The sequence below is a fragment of the Wyeomyia smithii genome, chromosome 2 (genome assembly GCF_029784165.1).
Source record: "Wyeomyia smithii strain HCP4-BCI-WySm-NY-G18 chromosome 2, ASM2978416v1, whole genome shotgun sequence".
Taxonomy (NCBI): Eukaryota; Metazoa; Arthropoda; class Insecta; order Diptera; family Culicidae; genus Wyeomyia; species Wyeomyia smithii.
In genome coordinates this window covers 42,271,901-42,285,539 of record NC_073695.1, presented here as the reverse complement: position 1 = coordinate 42,285,539, position 13,639 = coordinate 42,271,901, and the positions used below count along the sequence as shown (strand labels likewise).

The 13,639-nt window shown below is 43.5% G+C and overlaps 1 protein-coding gene across 1 annotated transcript in view; it reads left to right on the top strand.

Annotated features, from left to right (window-relative positions):
* The window catches only part of LOC129719578 (uncharacterized), a 199,323-nt gene extending 186,161 nt beyond the window's left edge, over positions 1-13,162 (top strand). The window contains exon 8 of the mRNA XM_055670972.1: positions 10,608-13,162. Within this exon, the coding sequence (XP_055526947.1) occupies positions 10,608-10,694 (87 nt within the window). The 3' untranslated portion in view covers positions 10,695-13,162. The remainder of the gene's footprint in view (positions 1-10,607) is intronic.
* Positions 13,163-13,639: the final 477 nt, after the last annotated feature.

Below are 13,639 nucleotides of genomic sequence, written 5' to 3'. Positions count from 1 at the left end.
CACACATACACGCAAACACATCCCATTTTGTTTGCTTAATGTTGGCAGCAAACCATTCGGAGCGTGACAAGTGCAATTTGAGATTGCACCGGACGAAACGGACTGAATGTAATTACTCAATGCAAATGCAGTGCAGCCGCATTTGTGCGTACATATGTTACACAATGTGTAAAAATCTGCCGGGTCGGGTGACAAAAGGGGATTCCGATGTTACTTGAGTTGAATAAATTGGATTACATTCCTGGGACGATGGACGTGGTTCGGATTATTTATTTATTACATTTTTTTTGCTCGTTTTGCCACTGTTTTAATGAGCAGCATGTCGAAGGTTGTGTAAGCCGAGGGAACCTATTAATTGGGATCAAGATTTAAGGGATGATCGGGCAATTAAACGGCAAAACCTGGGTGCTCTGTTTCGCAGTCGGAACTTAACTTTCAGGTTGCTGCATGCTGCTGTTGCAAATTCAATCATGTGATAAGACTTGATATCGTGTAAAACTTATCTTAGAGGCTTCTCCGAAGATACTATGAGAGAAAATTATCCTTTAAGCTTACTTTCACGCGAAATTATTTCACATCCTTAAGCAAGTTTGCAATAGCAGCATGCTGTAGCAGTGTTGCCGTCAGACATTCAATCAGTTTGGGGTGAATAACTTTTTCTATAGGCATCGTAGCGTCTTACGGTCTTCAGAAGAGTTTTTTCCAGGAAAATTTCCTACAAATATCATGTATTGATATATTTTTAAGAGCCAACTGGACATCTTTAGAGAATAAGTTTTGGTAAAGTAGATTTTCCCATAAAAATCGTATGGAAACTTTAAAAATCGGGCGCAAAAAATACAGTTACACCGATCGATCTGAAAAGTTACACGGTTGTTGTAGGACCCATAAGGAACACGAAAATTGCATGGGAGCGAAAAAATAACACCATCGCTTTTTTCCCATATAACCGTGTCCCAGTCTAATGGTTGTTGTCGCTTATGTATTTAATGAAAAATACACAAATTTGGCAAAATTAACAACTTTAAAAGCAATACTGTGAATTCGTGATACAAGATTGCATTTATAGATTCTGAAAGCTTTAGAATGCACATGATTATCATCAAAAATTTTACATTTTGAATGACATATTGGACCGCCATAATAGAAGTGATGTGAGCTCAAGTGTTATTTTGCGTTCACAGGCATTTTCGTCCTTAAAACCTGTTTTTTAGATTTTACAAGCACCAACCTGAAAACAAATTTTGCAAAAATTATTTAGTTACAGTTAAGATGAATTTTCATACTCTCATACAGATACTTTCCATCAAAGTTTGAACTCTAATAGTCATAAACATCTGCGGCCATTTTATTCCACAATCTCTTCTTGTGTACAACATCCGGAGTAACTTTAGCAACTTCTAGTAACTTCTTTTTTGGTTTCCGCTTGACATTACTCAATATTTTTCGATTGGGTGAAATAGGGGCCAATTGGGAAAATGTTTTTTTTTTTCAATGTGATCGATGTCATTGTCACGGAACCTGTTGCAGCGCTCTCTGGCTGTGATGGAGAGAACCAGCCTAGCGAACTGTCATCGACAAAGAGATATATAAGGAAGATTAAATATAAACAAATCAATTAGTAATGTTCTATGGGCAGTGCATTGGTGTAGTAGCACCGAATCTGAGACCGATGAAAAGAAGCCCAAAAAAGGGGAATAGTGTTAGAGCGGGTCCAACAAAGGCACACATGACCGCTCTTCAATTGTTGTCCCGGAAGCTTCCGACATTCAGTGCGTCTTGAGCTGCCCGACAGGTCAGACGTATTTTCGGTTGCTTGTGGATTGGTATTTGACTACCTATAACTTCAAAGTTTGTGTTGTGTCAGTGCGTCTTTTGAAGATTACCTGCATCTCTTTCTGACACTAGCTTATGCAGTGAGAATCTATTTGATATTCTGCCTGAGCAAGAAACCGCTGAAATTGAAATGTTCGAAAATAAAACCATTCAAAATGAAATTGCTTTAAAAAAGGAGAAAGTTCCACCTATTGTGGTAACTATTGCTTCTGAATTTACCATTTTTAAAAGAGAACTTTCAACGTTTCTCACCGACGTAAAAGTTACCTATCAAATTGGCCGTAGAGGCGAATGACGCTCACTGGCACAAACATTGAAAGTTCGAAATCGTCTTATTCAGTGTTTAACTGAAAGATGTATTTTTTTTCATATGACACTAAGAGCGCCAAGCCGTTCAAGGTCGTATTGAAAGGTCTCGTCAACGATCAAACCATTGATGAGATCAAACTTACTTTAACAGAATTAATTGGCATGGCCCCTACCCAAGTAATTTTAATGAAACAAAAATCACGAGACGAAAACAGTCAGAGAGCTGGAATTTCCCTTGTCCAATTATTTAATTCATTTTAACCGCAGTGAAGTTAACAATTTGAAATTTTTTGACAAAGCACATGCTATTCATAATGTGCGAATAAAGTGAGAATTATATCGAAAGTTTGGCGGAGGTGAAAAGCATATCACCCAATGCCGTATTTGCCAACGTTATGGCTATGGTTCAAGATTCTGTAACACGGACCAAAAATGCCTCATTTGTGGAGACTTTTCTCACAAAAAGGAGACATGTCCTGTGAAAGAGAGTAAAATTTTTTCGCTGTGCGAATTGTAACGGCAACCATATCTCAAATTTTTATCAATGCCCAACTTCAAAACAAAATTCTCCAAGCGTACCAGTGGTACCGCCCAATTTTATTACTCCTTTGCATACTCGTTTAACGTATGCACAGGTAACAGGTAGTTCGAACATTATTTTGCCTAATGTAGGTAGTTCGAAACTGACCGTTAATATGGGGTGTAAACAAAACACAGTAGAAAATAAAAATACACCTATTACCCCAGCTAATATTGCTACCGAAAATATTTTTTCTAATGTCAACTGCCTGGGGCCTATTACGACAGGTAAACTTTCTTTTCTACAACAGGCAATGTTTGATCTTATGAACGCCAGGCAAATTCCTTGTTTGAAGCAATTCAAATTGGAGCAAATTTTACACCTAAAATTGTTCTAATTTAATTGTTTTAAAAACTAACAATGATTGCAAATAAATCAATCAAAATTTTAAACTGGAATGCTCGCTCATTGAAAGCCAATGAGAATGAGCTTTTTAATTTTTTAACAGTAAATAATGTGCACATTGCAATTATTACCGAAACATTGTTGAAGCCTAACATTCAATTAAAATATGGTCCCAATTACGTGGTTCATAGATATGATAGGACTCAGGGTTCCGGCGGTGGAGTTCATATTGTAATTCATCGCCGAATCAAACATCGTGCTCTTCCCCATCTTGAGACGAAAGTTATTGCAACTTTGGGAATTGAAGTTCAAATTAAACTTGAGATTTTATTTATTGCCGCAGCTTATTTACCATTCCAATGCACACGCGATCACAAAAATTATTTTAAAGGTAATTTACAAAAACTCACCAGAAATCGTTCAAATTTTTTTAATCGGCGATTTTAACACTAAACATCGATCATGGAATAATTCTCAAAGTAATTCCAATGGCAAAATTTTGTTCAATGATTATTCCTCAAGATACTATTCTATTTTGTCTCCGAATAGTCCTACATGTTTTTCTTCTGTAAGAAATACATCAACAATCGATTTGGTACTAACAGATTAATGTCATGTATGTAGTGAATTGATCGCACATGCTGATTTTGATTCTGACCATCTTCCAATAACTTTTTCTATATAACATGAATCAGTTCTAAACCCTATGAGCTCTGTTTTTAATTGGGCTAATTGGGTAGGATATAAAACTCATATTGAGAGTAATTTTAATAATGAGCTTGATTTGCAAAACGAAGTGAATATTGATTCCGCTTTGGAAGCATTAAAATGTGCAATTGTTGATGCCAGGAATTAATCTTTTCCAAAGGCTCAAGTAAAATTTGATTCATCAATAATTGACGAAAGTCTTCAACTTCTAATTCGTCTAAAATATATCCGCAGACGTCAATACCAACGTTCTCGTGACCCAGCTTTTAAAATTATTTAAAATGATTTACAGAAAGAGATTAAACATAGATTTATTTTCTCAATGTTCGACCCGGTGTTCACTGTCGAGCCAGGAAAGTGAGTGTTCATAAGAACATCGACCGTTTCTTTGGTAGTGACAGTCATGCTTCCATCTCCTCTTTTCAATTGCCTAATCGTGTAAACTTTCAGCCTCGCTTTTTGCATTCGCGTAGCCTCAGGCAGAGTCTGAACGTCCTAACAGAATCAGACTCTGGATCTCCTTTTGGCTTTGCGTAGCTCGGTGCTATATTTTGTAAGGGATGCTTTATAAGCGTCCCAATTGGACGTGATGTTGACCCTGTTGAACAGGCGTCTAGCTTCCAGACGAAGGTTGCTAAGAGTTTCGTTCCACCAGGACACATCACGGCAGTCTATCTGTTTCGTTAACGGATAGTTTGGATTGAGAGCTGCGATATCCAGTTCAACTGGAGTTCGAATATTTATATGGCAGGATGTCCTTGAGCTAACCAGTTGTTCCTTGAAAAAGTTCCAGTTGGTTTTCTTAAGATTCCTAAAGTGTTCTTCTCTAAGGGGAGTATCCTCGACGTCAAATCTGATATTTCTATGGTCTGATAAACTAGGTTCATCAGAGACATGCCAGTTTTTGACCTTCTCCGTTATCGAGGCGCATTACTAAAAGTTTGTTAGTTAGTTAGTTGGTTATAAGTAAGCAAGTACTTACCTCGTGTGTTCACATCCGAGCTTTCACAGACTCTGTGGTGCGCGATGGCATCGCAGCCGACGATGAGTGGCTTCTTGATGCTTCGTCAGTACCGCACAAGCGCTGTAACTTCGGATGGCGCTATATCGTCCACGTCCCCCGGGAAGTAAGCAGAGGCAATAACCATTTCTTGAGTGCCGTTGGTCGTCTGGACTTCCACCGCAATGGCAACCTAATCTTGTTGGATGAATTCTGTAATGGGAACAAATTTAATATTCCTGTTCAACAGAATTGCAGTCCTAGGGTTTGACGCTTGGCTGCAATAGAACAACTTACCGTTTGGATTGTCTAAGCCAAGGATCCAGAGCTGCATGCCACCGCGGATCGACCAGGGACAGTCGACTCCTCGCAAAAGCCACAAGTACCCGGAAGCACCTCTGATGGAGCGAATAGAGCCGCTCCCATCACCCAAAAGCACTACCCGCCCATTGGGACTGATGCCAGTAAGGTCCTAATTATGGCAACTGGTAGCGTGCTGAACGGATATGAGTTGGAATTTGTAATGGTATCGTGTTCTCGGGCTGGCACCTGCATCGAGCTCACTTAGTAAAGTCGTATGACAATGACTCAAAACGCGACCTACAGTGGCGGCGTTGTCCGAGCAACTCGACGCCATAATCGAGTTCCCGGCGAACAGGCGAAATATCGCTGGCGACCTGAAGCAGGGCCTCCTCCTGCTTGGAGCACCATTGATTAAACCAGAAAGAGTACGAGGAACTCGTAGCTCGAGTGAAGGCAGCCGAAAAAGCGGCCAGGACCAGGAGGGCGACTGCATCCAACCAGGTGCAGACAGACGCTCGCTCGTACGCGGCGGTTTGCTCTACGGGGGAGGTCGCTAAGTGAACGAGGCAGTCCCCGGGTGAAACGGCCCCGGGAACACCAAGGAACGGTTGGTCGTGCTACTCCCGCGGGATAACACACCAATCGGTTCAAGGTCCACCGGGAAACCGGCCGAGGTGGTGGACTACCGTAGAGGGTAGGAAGCGTCGGGAAGGTGCGACGCGCCATGATGGAGAACCAAAAAAGGTCAAAAAGGCGCGGGGTAGGGAAGATGCCCTCATACTCAAGACGGTTGAGTCCAAGTACTCAGAAGTATTGAAGAAGATGAGGGGGAAACCCAGCTCAAAGATCTGGGGGCGGATGTGTGGAGTATCCACCGATCTCGCACTGGCGAGATGATACTTGAGCTCCGGAAGGACGCCAAGAACAAGGGGGCTACCTACAAAACGGTAGCCGAAAAGGTCCTAGAAAAGGTGGGGCAAGTGCGGGCACTCACCTCAGAGGTGACTCTCCAGCTAAAAAACCTGGATGAAATCACCGAGGGGTTCGACATTGCACAAGCTCTCCACAAAGGTCCGGCGGGGACCCAGGTAGCTACATTCCGACTAGCGTCGGCGGACGCTAACCTGGCCCTGAAGGAAACCAAATTAAAGGTCGGCAGGTCTGTATGCCCTCTGAGCATACTACAGCAACCGGACATGTGCTTCCGGTGCTTTGAGGGAGAACATATGTCCTGGACCTGCAAGTGGCCCAATAGAAGCCAGTTGTTCAGGCGATGTGGTGGTGCAGGCCATGAAGCAAAGGGCTGGGTGGAGTCTCCCTAGTGTATGGTATGTTCCGGGAAACGGGACTCCAAACACTTTATGGGAGGCTCCAGGTGCCCAGCCGGTAAGCCAGTCGCGAAACCACCGGTGTAAGGGTGACACAACTAAACCTGAACCATTGCTTCACGGCCCAGCAGCTGCTACACCAAGCAGCCACTGAGTCGTTGTCGAACATCGTCATCATATCGGATCCCTACCACATCCCTTCCGGAAACGGTAACTGGGTCGCGGATAAGTCCAGTATGGCGGCCATATGTACAAGTTCCCGGTTCAGGAAGTTGTCTCAATCTCAGAAGAAGGGTACGTAGTTGCCAAGGTAAACGGGGTGTTCTACTGCAGTTGCTATGCTTCGCCACGTTGGTCTACCGAAAGCTTCACCCAGATGGTCGACTCGTCATCCATGGAGCTAACGGGCCTAACGCCGTTGGTGGTGCAGGCGACTTCAACGCTTGGGCTGTTGAAGGAGTTGTTGGGAAGTCGCTTCTCGAACCCGAGGGGTCCGATCTTGTTGAAGGCTTTGGCAAAGCGCAACCTAGATCTCGCCAACGTTGGGAAAAAAAGTATATCACGTTCTCCAGCCCAGGACTGATTAAGAACTGGAGGGTAGACGATGGCTACACTAATATCGACCATCAGCCGGTCTGCCATAGTGTAGACAACAACGAAAGGCGGCAAGCGACGGGTAGAGCCAACACTCCGACCGTCCGCGGGTGGACGACATCGCACTCCAATGCCGAGGTATTCGAAGAGGCAATGAGAAAAGAGCGCGAGGGGGGCAGTTGGCTCCACCCGACTGCTGACCAACTAGTTGCCATGCTATCGCGGGCGTGTGATGCCTAGGACTCGCCAACCTAGGAATGGGAAGCCACCGGTTTGCTGGTGGATGGACGCGATAGCCGACCTTAGCAATGCGTGCCTTCGTGCGAGACGGAGGATGCAGCGTGTGCGAAACGAAGAAGAGAGGACAGAGCTTCGCGCAGCAGGAGGACTGAGAATGTTTCGACCAACGTGACGCAAGAGGCATACGAGGTACCAGAAGGTCATTCTCGATGCTCCGCTGGCAGCGGGAATGGTCTAACTCCATAATGGGCAGATGGATGCACCGACTTTTACCGGAGATATTCGGCTGGGTCGGGAGGCGCCATGGTGAAGTGAACATCCACCTAAAACAGATCCTGTCAGGCCATGGTTGCTTCAGGCAATACCTGCACAGATTCGGACACGCGGGATCACCCATGTGTCCCGAGTGCGTGGAGAAGGGGGAGACTGCTGAGCATGTCTTCTTCGTATGTCCCCGTTTCGTGAGAGCGAGGAGCAACAGGATGGCTGTGAGCGGGCCTGGCACTACTCCGGACAATCTAGTCCGGAGGACGAGCGACAACCCGGACACTTTGAGTGCGACCTGTGCGGCCGCTCTCAGATTGTCCTGGAACTGCAACGTGTGTGTCGGGTCAAACACCAACACGCCAGTGGTAGCTAACTACCAGTCTCCATGTAGTTGGCTAAGAGGTTTTACGAGTAAAAAGGGTGCATCACGCACAAAAGCCACTCCCCGACGTAATACTTAACCGTCGTTCCGGGTAGACCAGGGCTGGAGACTGGAGGGGTTTTAGTTGGTCGGGATAGGAATCAGTAGGTGTAACTACCTCAGCTTCTCTCCCCTAGTCTCATCCCCACACCCTGAGCTCTCTTCTCAGGTGTCTGTTCGCAGATTTCCCCGCCACCAAACAAGGATTCTGGTGTCGTGAACCCATGGTTCTTGGATCAGCGCAACGGATAGCTGATCTTCGGTGAACCTCCGGCAAAGGATACTAGGAGCGCTTTTTGCATGGTTGAGGTTCACTTGAACGCAGTGTATGCTGCTCACTTTAAGTGGACGGCGCGTCTCCATCGTCTCCATCAGTGCGCACCATCGGCAGGCGGTTGTTGCAGTAGACAGCAGGCGACAGCAGTACGACTTTCACGTTTTGGCGGATTGAGGCTTCTAGGGTTGCGACTGCTTAGAAGCTCACGCTTACTCCTCTTTCGATTTTTCGGCGGAAATTTCTTCGTTGTCGCTGGATTGCAACGTGCAGGTGGTAGCGGTGCACTCCCTGAATCCTGTCTTTGCAACAAAGCCCTTCACTCCTGTGTTCGAAGACTTTCGGCCAACCTGCCGCATGCGTACTTTGCCGTACTTTAAGTTCGGCGGGGAGCTTTGTGCCGCTATTGGATTCGCAGACTGTTAGTCCAGCTCCACCATCAGTTCGACGGTCTTTCCAATGACGTTGCCATGGCATACTCGCCATGCGCGTGTTGCGAAACCGTCGTTCTGGTTTTGTAGTAGACGGAGGATTCTCTCGTTTGTGGTGTCCACACTGTCCTGAAAGTACCCGACGAATCGTATAGTGCCTTTGGCAGGTCCTTCAAGTGGAATACACGAAAGTGTGCTCCCTCCCACGGTTTGAGAGAAGACGCCGTAGTCTCCAGCCATCCAACAGTGTCACTATCGGCACAGTCAAGTTGTAGGAGGCCGTTTTTTAGTCGGCAACTCCTAAACTTGGGCCTGATGGTGGATGGTTCCTGGTCCGCAATGCAGTCCAGGATGGCGTCGCGGACAGTTTAAGCTGTTCGGGGGTAAGTCGGGAAGCTGGATAGTCGATCGATGTGATCGATAGGCTTGTTGCCTCCAGTACGTTACCCCTGACATTTGACGCGGTGCAGGAGGCTCCGCTCATGCCGAGTACCGAGATTTTTTGCAGCTCGGGTTCTTAGCGCTCGTGTTTGGCGACGCTCTCTCACTCGATCGTTGTCGCTTGTTTGCGATCAGCGGTCAGTCTGGTCGACTGATTGACGTACTAAGCTAGCGGCCTCCTCGTGAGAATGGCTTTGGCTTAGCAGACTCTTCAGGCGCCACCGTTGCGATTGGGAGAGCCGTTTGACAGGAGCACGAGATGACACAGGTTTCCCTTTGTCATTCGGCTGCGTCACCGGACCTGGAAGACAGTCCGTCGGGCTTTCTTCTTTCCCGCTGGCGAACTAAAGATTAGTGATGAAAACGAAGGTCATCCACCCAGCAATTCGCTGTCGAGGTTGAAGACCTCCTCCAGTTCTATCTCCTCGGTTCTGCCTGTTGCGTGTGGCCTTGGAGAGCTGCACGCCATGGAGCTGGTTAGCTCCACTTTTTCCAGCAGAATAAGGTGGAAGGGGCACGGGTTTGAAATTTGTTGTTTACGTGTTGAATTTACTTTTGATCCCACGAGTTTGCCACTAGAGAAGGGGGTACTCTGCGTGTTACGATGGCCTTACGCAGAAGGCTAGAATACTGTGGTATTTCACAGGCTCCCCCCTTTACCCATATCATCTTTCTGTACGGGTTGCATAACACCTTAGCTGAGGGGTTTTAAGCATTACATTTTACGTAACAGCCATGGTTAAGAGTTGTTACAACTATCCTCCTTTCCAGGGGCATTGGACCCTCTGCTTCAGTCCTCAATAATTTAAGGTTAAGGTCAATAAGGAAGGGGATTTACTAAGTCTGAAGGAGAGAAGACCAAAAGCACTAGCACACAGAGCAGGTTACTTCTCAATAAATAGCACTGCAAAAGGGTAAAAAAAAACAAAATGTGCGAACAGCAAAAACATCCGAAAAATGCCCCGAAAGATAAAAAAAAACTACTGGTCGCAGTGGGGTCCATACAAAAAAAACCCTTCAGTGCCAAAGCTCACCAATGTTTGTAACAATAAGGGCCTAGAAAATTTTTCAAAAGCACGCTCAAGAGCCAAATTTTTTTTTACTTCTATTTTACCAACACCAGATTCGATGCAGACTCACAAAAGTGTGTCTCTCTGATCGTTCTAGGATTAGCGAATTATTACTAATTAAATAATGCTAGTTTAAATAAATGAGTGGCCTTTTACAACTAGTTTTAAAATTTTCTCTAATGTATGCAACATATTGATGGGCTGGAACTCAAAAGCCAAAGAGTCCCAGTAATCTTGAAGATAGGAACCATGGTTGTGGCAATTAGGTATAAACTTTCATTAGTTCAGTTATATTTTTATTAAAATAATAATCTTGAAAAATATTTATCAAAGTCACAACCAATAAATTTTTAAACTTACTGAGAAAAAATCAGCGATAAATTTCCCTCAAAATAACTATTAAACCATTTGTGTATATTACTAACGATATTGTGCCGTTTTTTTGTCATTCTTTCCGCAGGACTACAGCAATTTCTTCGCCAAGAATGCCCTGAATCAGACCTACCCTGCCTATCGGGCACCACCGGGCACTCAACATCACGACTAGTCATGCCAGAAGAAGTAAATGCACACAACAACGTACACGCACACACGAACCAGGCAACACGTTCTACGAAGCAACATTGTCGACGCTTTACAGTTCCCTTTCTTGCGATCTTGTACTACGTCATAAGAGAGATTTAGAATAGCCACACAGACAAGTAAATAAAAAACACAAACAGAAAACGAAAACAATTCAACATTTAAATGAAGAGAAAAAATAAACACAGGCAAACTTTGCAAGCGCTTGACACGAAACAAAACAATATATACGAACTAATTACCAATATTTATTAGTATGAAAACAAATTCTGTAAACTATACTTTTTTATAGGTGAAAATGATTGTAACTAAACGTACTGTTAACTGATGTTATGTTGAAAATGACTTTCTGGTAACTGATATTAATTTAACTAATTTTCTTCTCAATCGTCTCGATTTCAGTATACTTAAACGCCGATCTAACGCTTAATTACCGTTCAATTACTAATAGATGAATAATCAAACAGCAGGTTAACCGAAATCGTATTATGCTAAACAGATATTAAGCTATCAGAAATAAAAATATACACACAGGGAAAAGCCAAAACAAAAAAAAATGGGGAAACACGAGTGTTAAAAGCAATTATTAATCAAATGTTCAATTGATAATGTGTTTTTAGCGATAAACATTGTGGAGCCATGAGGAAGTGCGTACTGGATACCGAGAGTCTAGGGGAAAACTCATTCCGAACAGAAAACAGGCCCGTAGGCAACATATCTCGCCTGCAGGACAAATGGGAGACCGCTATAAAAATAATCATAAACTTCGAGAAACTTGCATACGGGCCTTATGGGGACATACATTAAGCGCAAGTAGAAAAAAAAAATTAAACCCAAACCGTAGGCCTTATATTTCATTTATTTATTCATAACCGGCTGTCGCTGGCGGTTGTCGAGGCTTTGGAGACACTACTGACCGGAAGGGTCAGTACGGCTGGACGGGGGAAGGCGGTTTAAATTTCACACCAGTCGCTACCCTGCTGATGCCAATTTGCCGCAGCGCGCTCGCATCACAGGAAAGGACAACCGACCGAGAGACCGAAAGCACAAAAGAATTCCAGATGGAAGAGGCGTGAAAAGAAAATCCCGCACAAATGATAAACAAAAAGTGATTTCAAACATTTATTTATCTACCCCGAATGCAAAAAAAAGCCGGCCTCCGAGCGTTTATGAAAGAATGAATAATTCATACCATTTTTCGTTATTCCATAATTCATGATATTACGGAACACTTAATATGAAAATTTCAAACATAATTATTAAATCGCGTCACTTGGATAATGATACTTTACTTCGCTGAAAAAATGTGACCTGCGAAACTTCAAGTGCGCTCTGTAACTAAATGTTTCTGTGAATTTCACACATCGACAAACAATAATAATTATTACTGTTGATTACCACGCGTAACAACATACCAGTGATTAATATGCTTATTTTATCACCAGGTCAGTTACAAATGACTGCTACCTTTTATAATCAACAAACCATTAATTGAAAATAACATATCTATCATGTTCATCGCACGGCCAGCATGAAATAAAGTGTAGTATGTATAGTACATTTCGACGAACCAATAAATAACAACGCTCCACTTCACGTACCATCATACTTCCCTCCCGCAACAAAGTGGTTTATCTCGGGTCGGCTCAGTGAGCAAAAAATAACAGCATGTTGACACCGGAGGATTATGATATTTTTTCCCGAATTTTCATCTGCATTATAAGCATGACGCTATTTTTTCCCCTCGCCACTACTCTACCATCACACAGCCAATTCGGGCAGAAAGCTAAATTTGGCAAAAACTGACTACTCATTGGCAGCGTCACCGCCCCCAGGCTCGCGCTGATTGTGGACAGGAAAAAAGTCATGTATCCCCTCTCTTCTCGAATATTGATGAGTTTTACCAAGTGTGTTTTTTTTTCGTTGGCCGACAAATTCGGCTGATAATAGAATACTAAATGTTTACGCACGGTTAAAATATACAGCACCGGGGAGGGTGGAGAAAAATCAATCGAATCGTCCCTTTTTTCCCAGCCCGCTTTTGGTCAACAGCATTGCCGCTTCCTCATGCCTCATACACTAGAATACTGCGGATTTTATAGTTATTTTTCATTATTCAAAAGCTTCAGATTATTCAACGAAAGAGGAAAAAACGGTATACATCCGCTATTGTGTTTCGCAGAACGCTCATATGTATTACTATTTATTATTATTGTTAGCACAGTGCAACTTTACGAGCCTGGTATAATAGTATGCGTTCGAAACCAATTAACACAAGAAGCATACAAGTGAATTCACACCTAACGTACAGGCACCACAATGCCAAGCTGAATCTAATTGGATTTGAGGTGAAAATTTTATAAAAATACGTTGGAAAATAGATAAAGAATCATGTTTGTGCACTCGCGTAACGTAACAGCTAGGAAGAGGAAACCAGTGTGTGGTTTTTGCTATCCTAAAACAACCGAAAAGCCAACTCCTTCGTATTCGTAAATGATTCGTTTGCTGGAGGCGCATGGTATCTGGTGACGATTTTCTTACTAACGCTGAAAACACTGTCACTGAGAGTTATGTTGTCGAACTTCAGAAAAAAAAAAGAATTATAATTTTCTGTTAGACGTTAGAAATTTGAGAAGTAAACATCGAATTTAGTCCGTACAAATACGTATTTCGACTGCGACATACAATCATCATCAGTCCTGTTTTTCATTTGTAGTAGGTAAAATGAAAATTTAGCCCTCATAATTGGAGTTAGGTAGAGAATTATGCGGTCGGTTGTTTACCGTACCATGTCTAGGGTTTTTGGGAAGAAGGTTGAATAGCCATGAGGAGTGGTTACCTGCGTCTTTGTTGAGAAGCTTGGATGAGTGTTGTTTATAAATTTCTAAACTTTCAGCTACGTCTGATTTC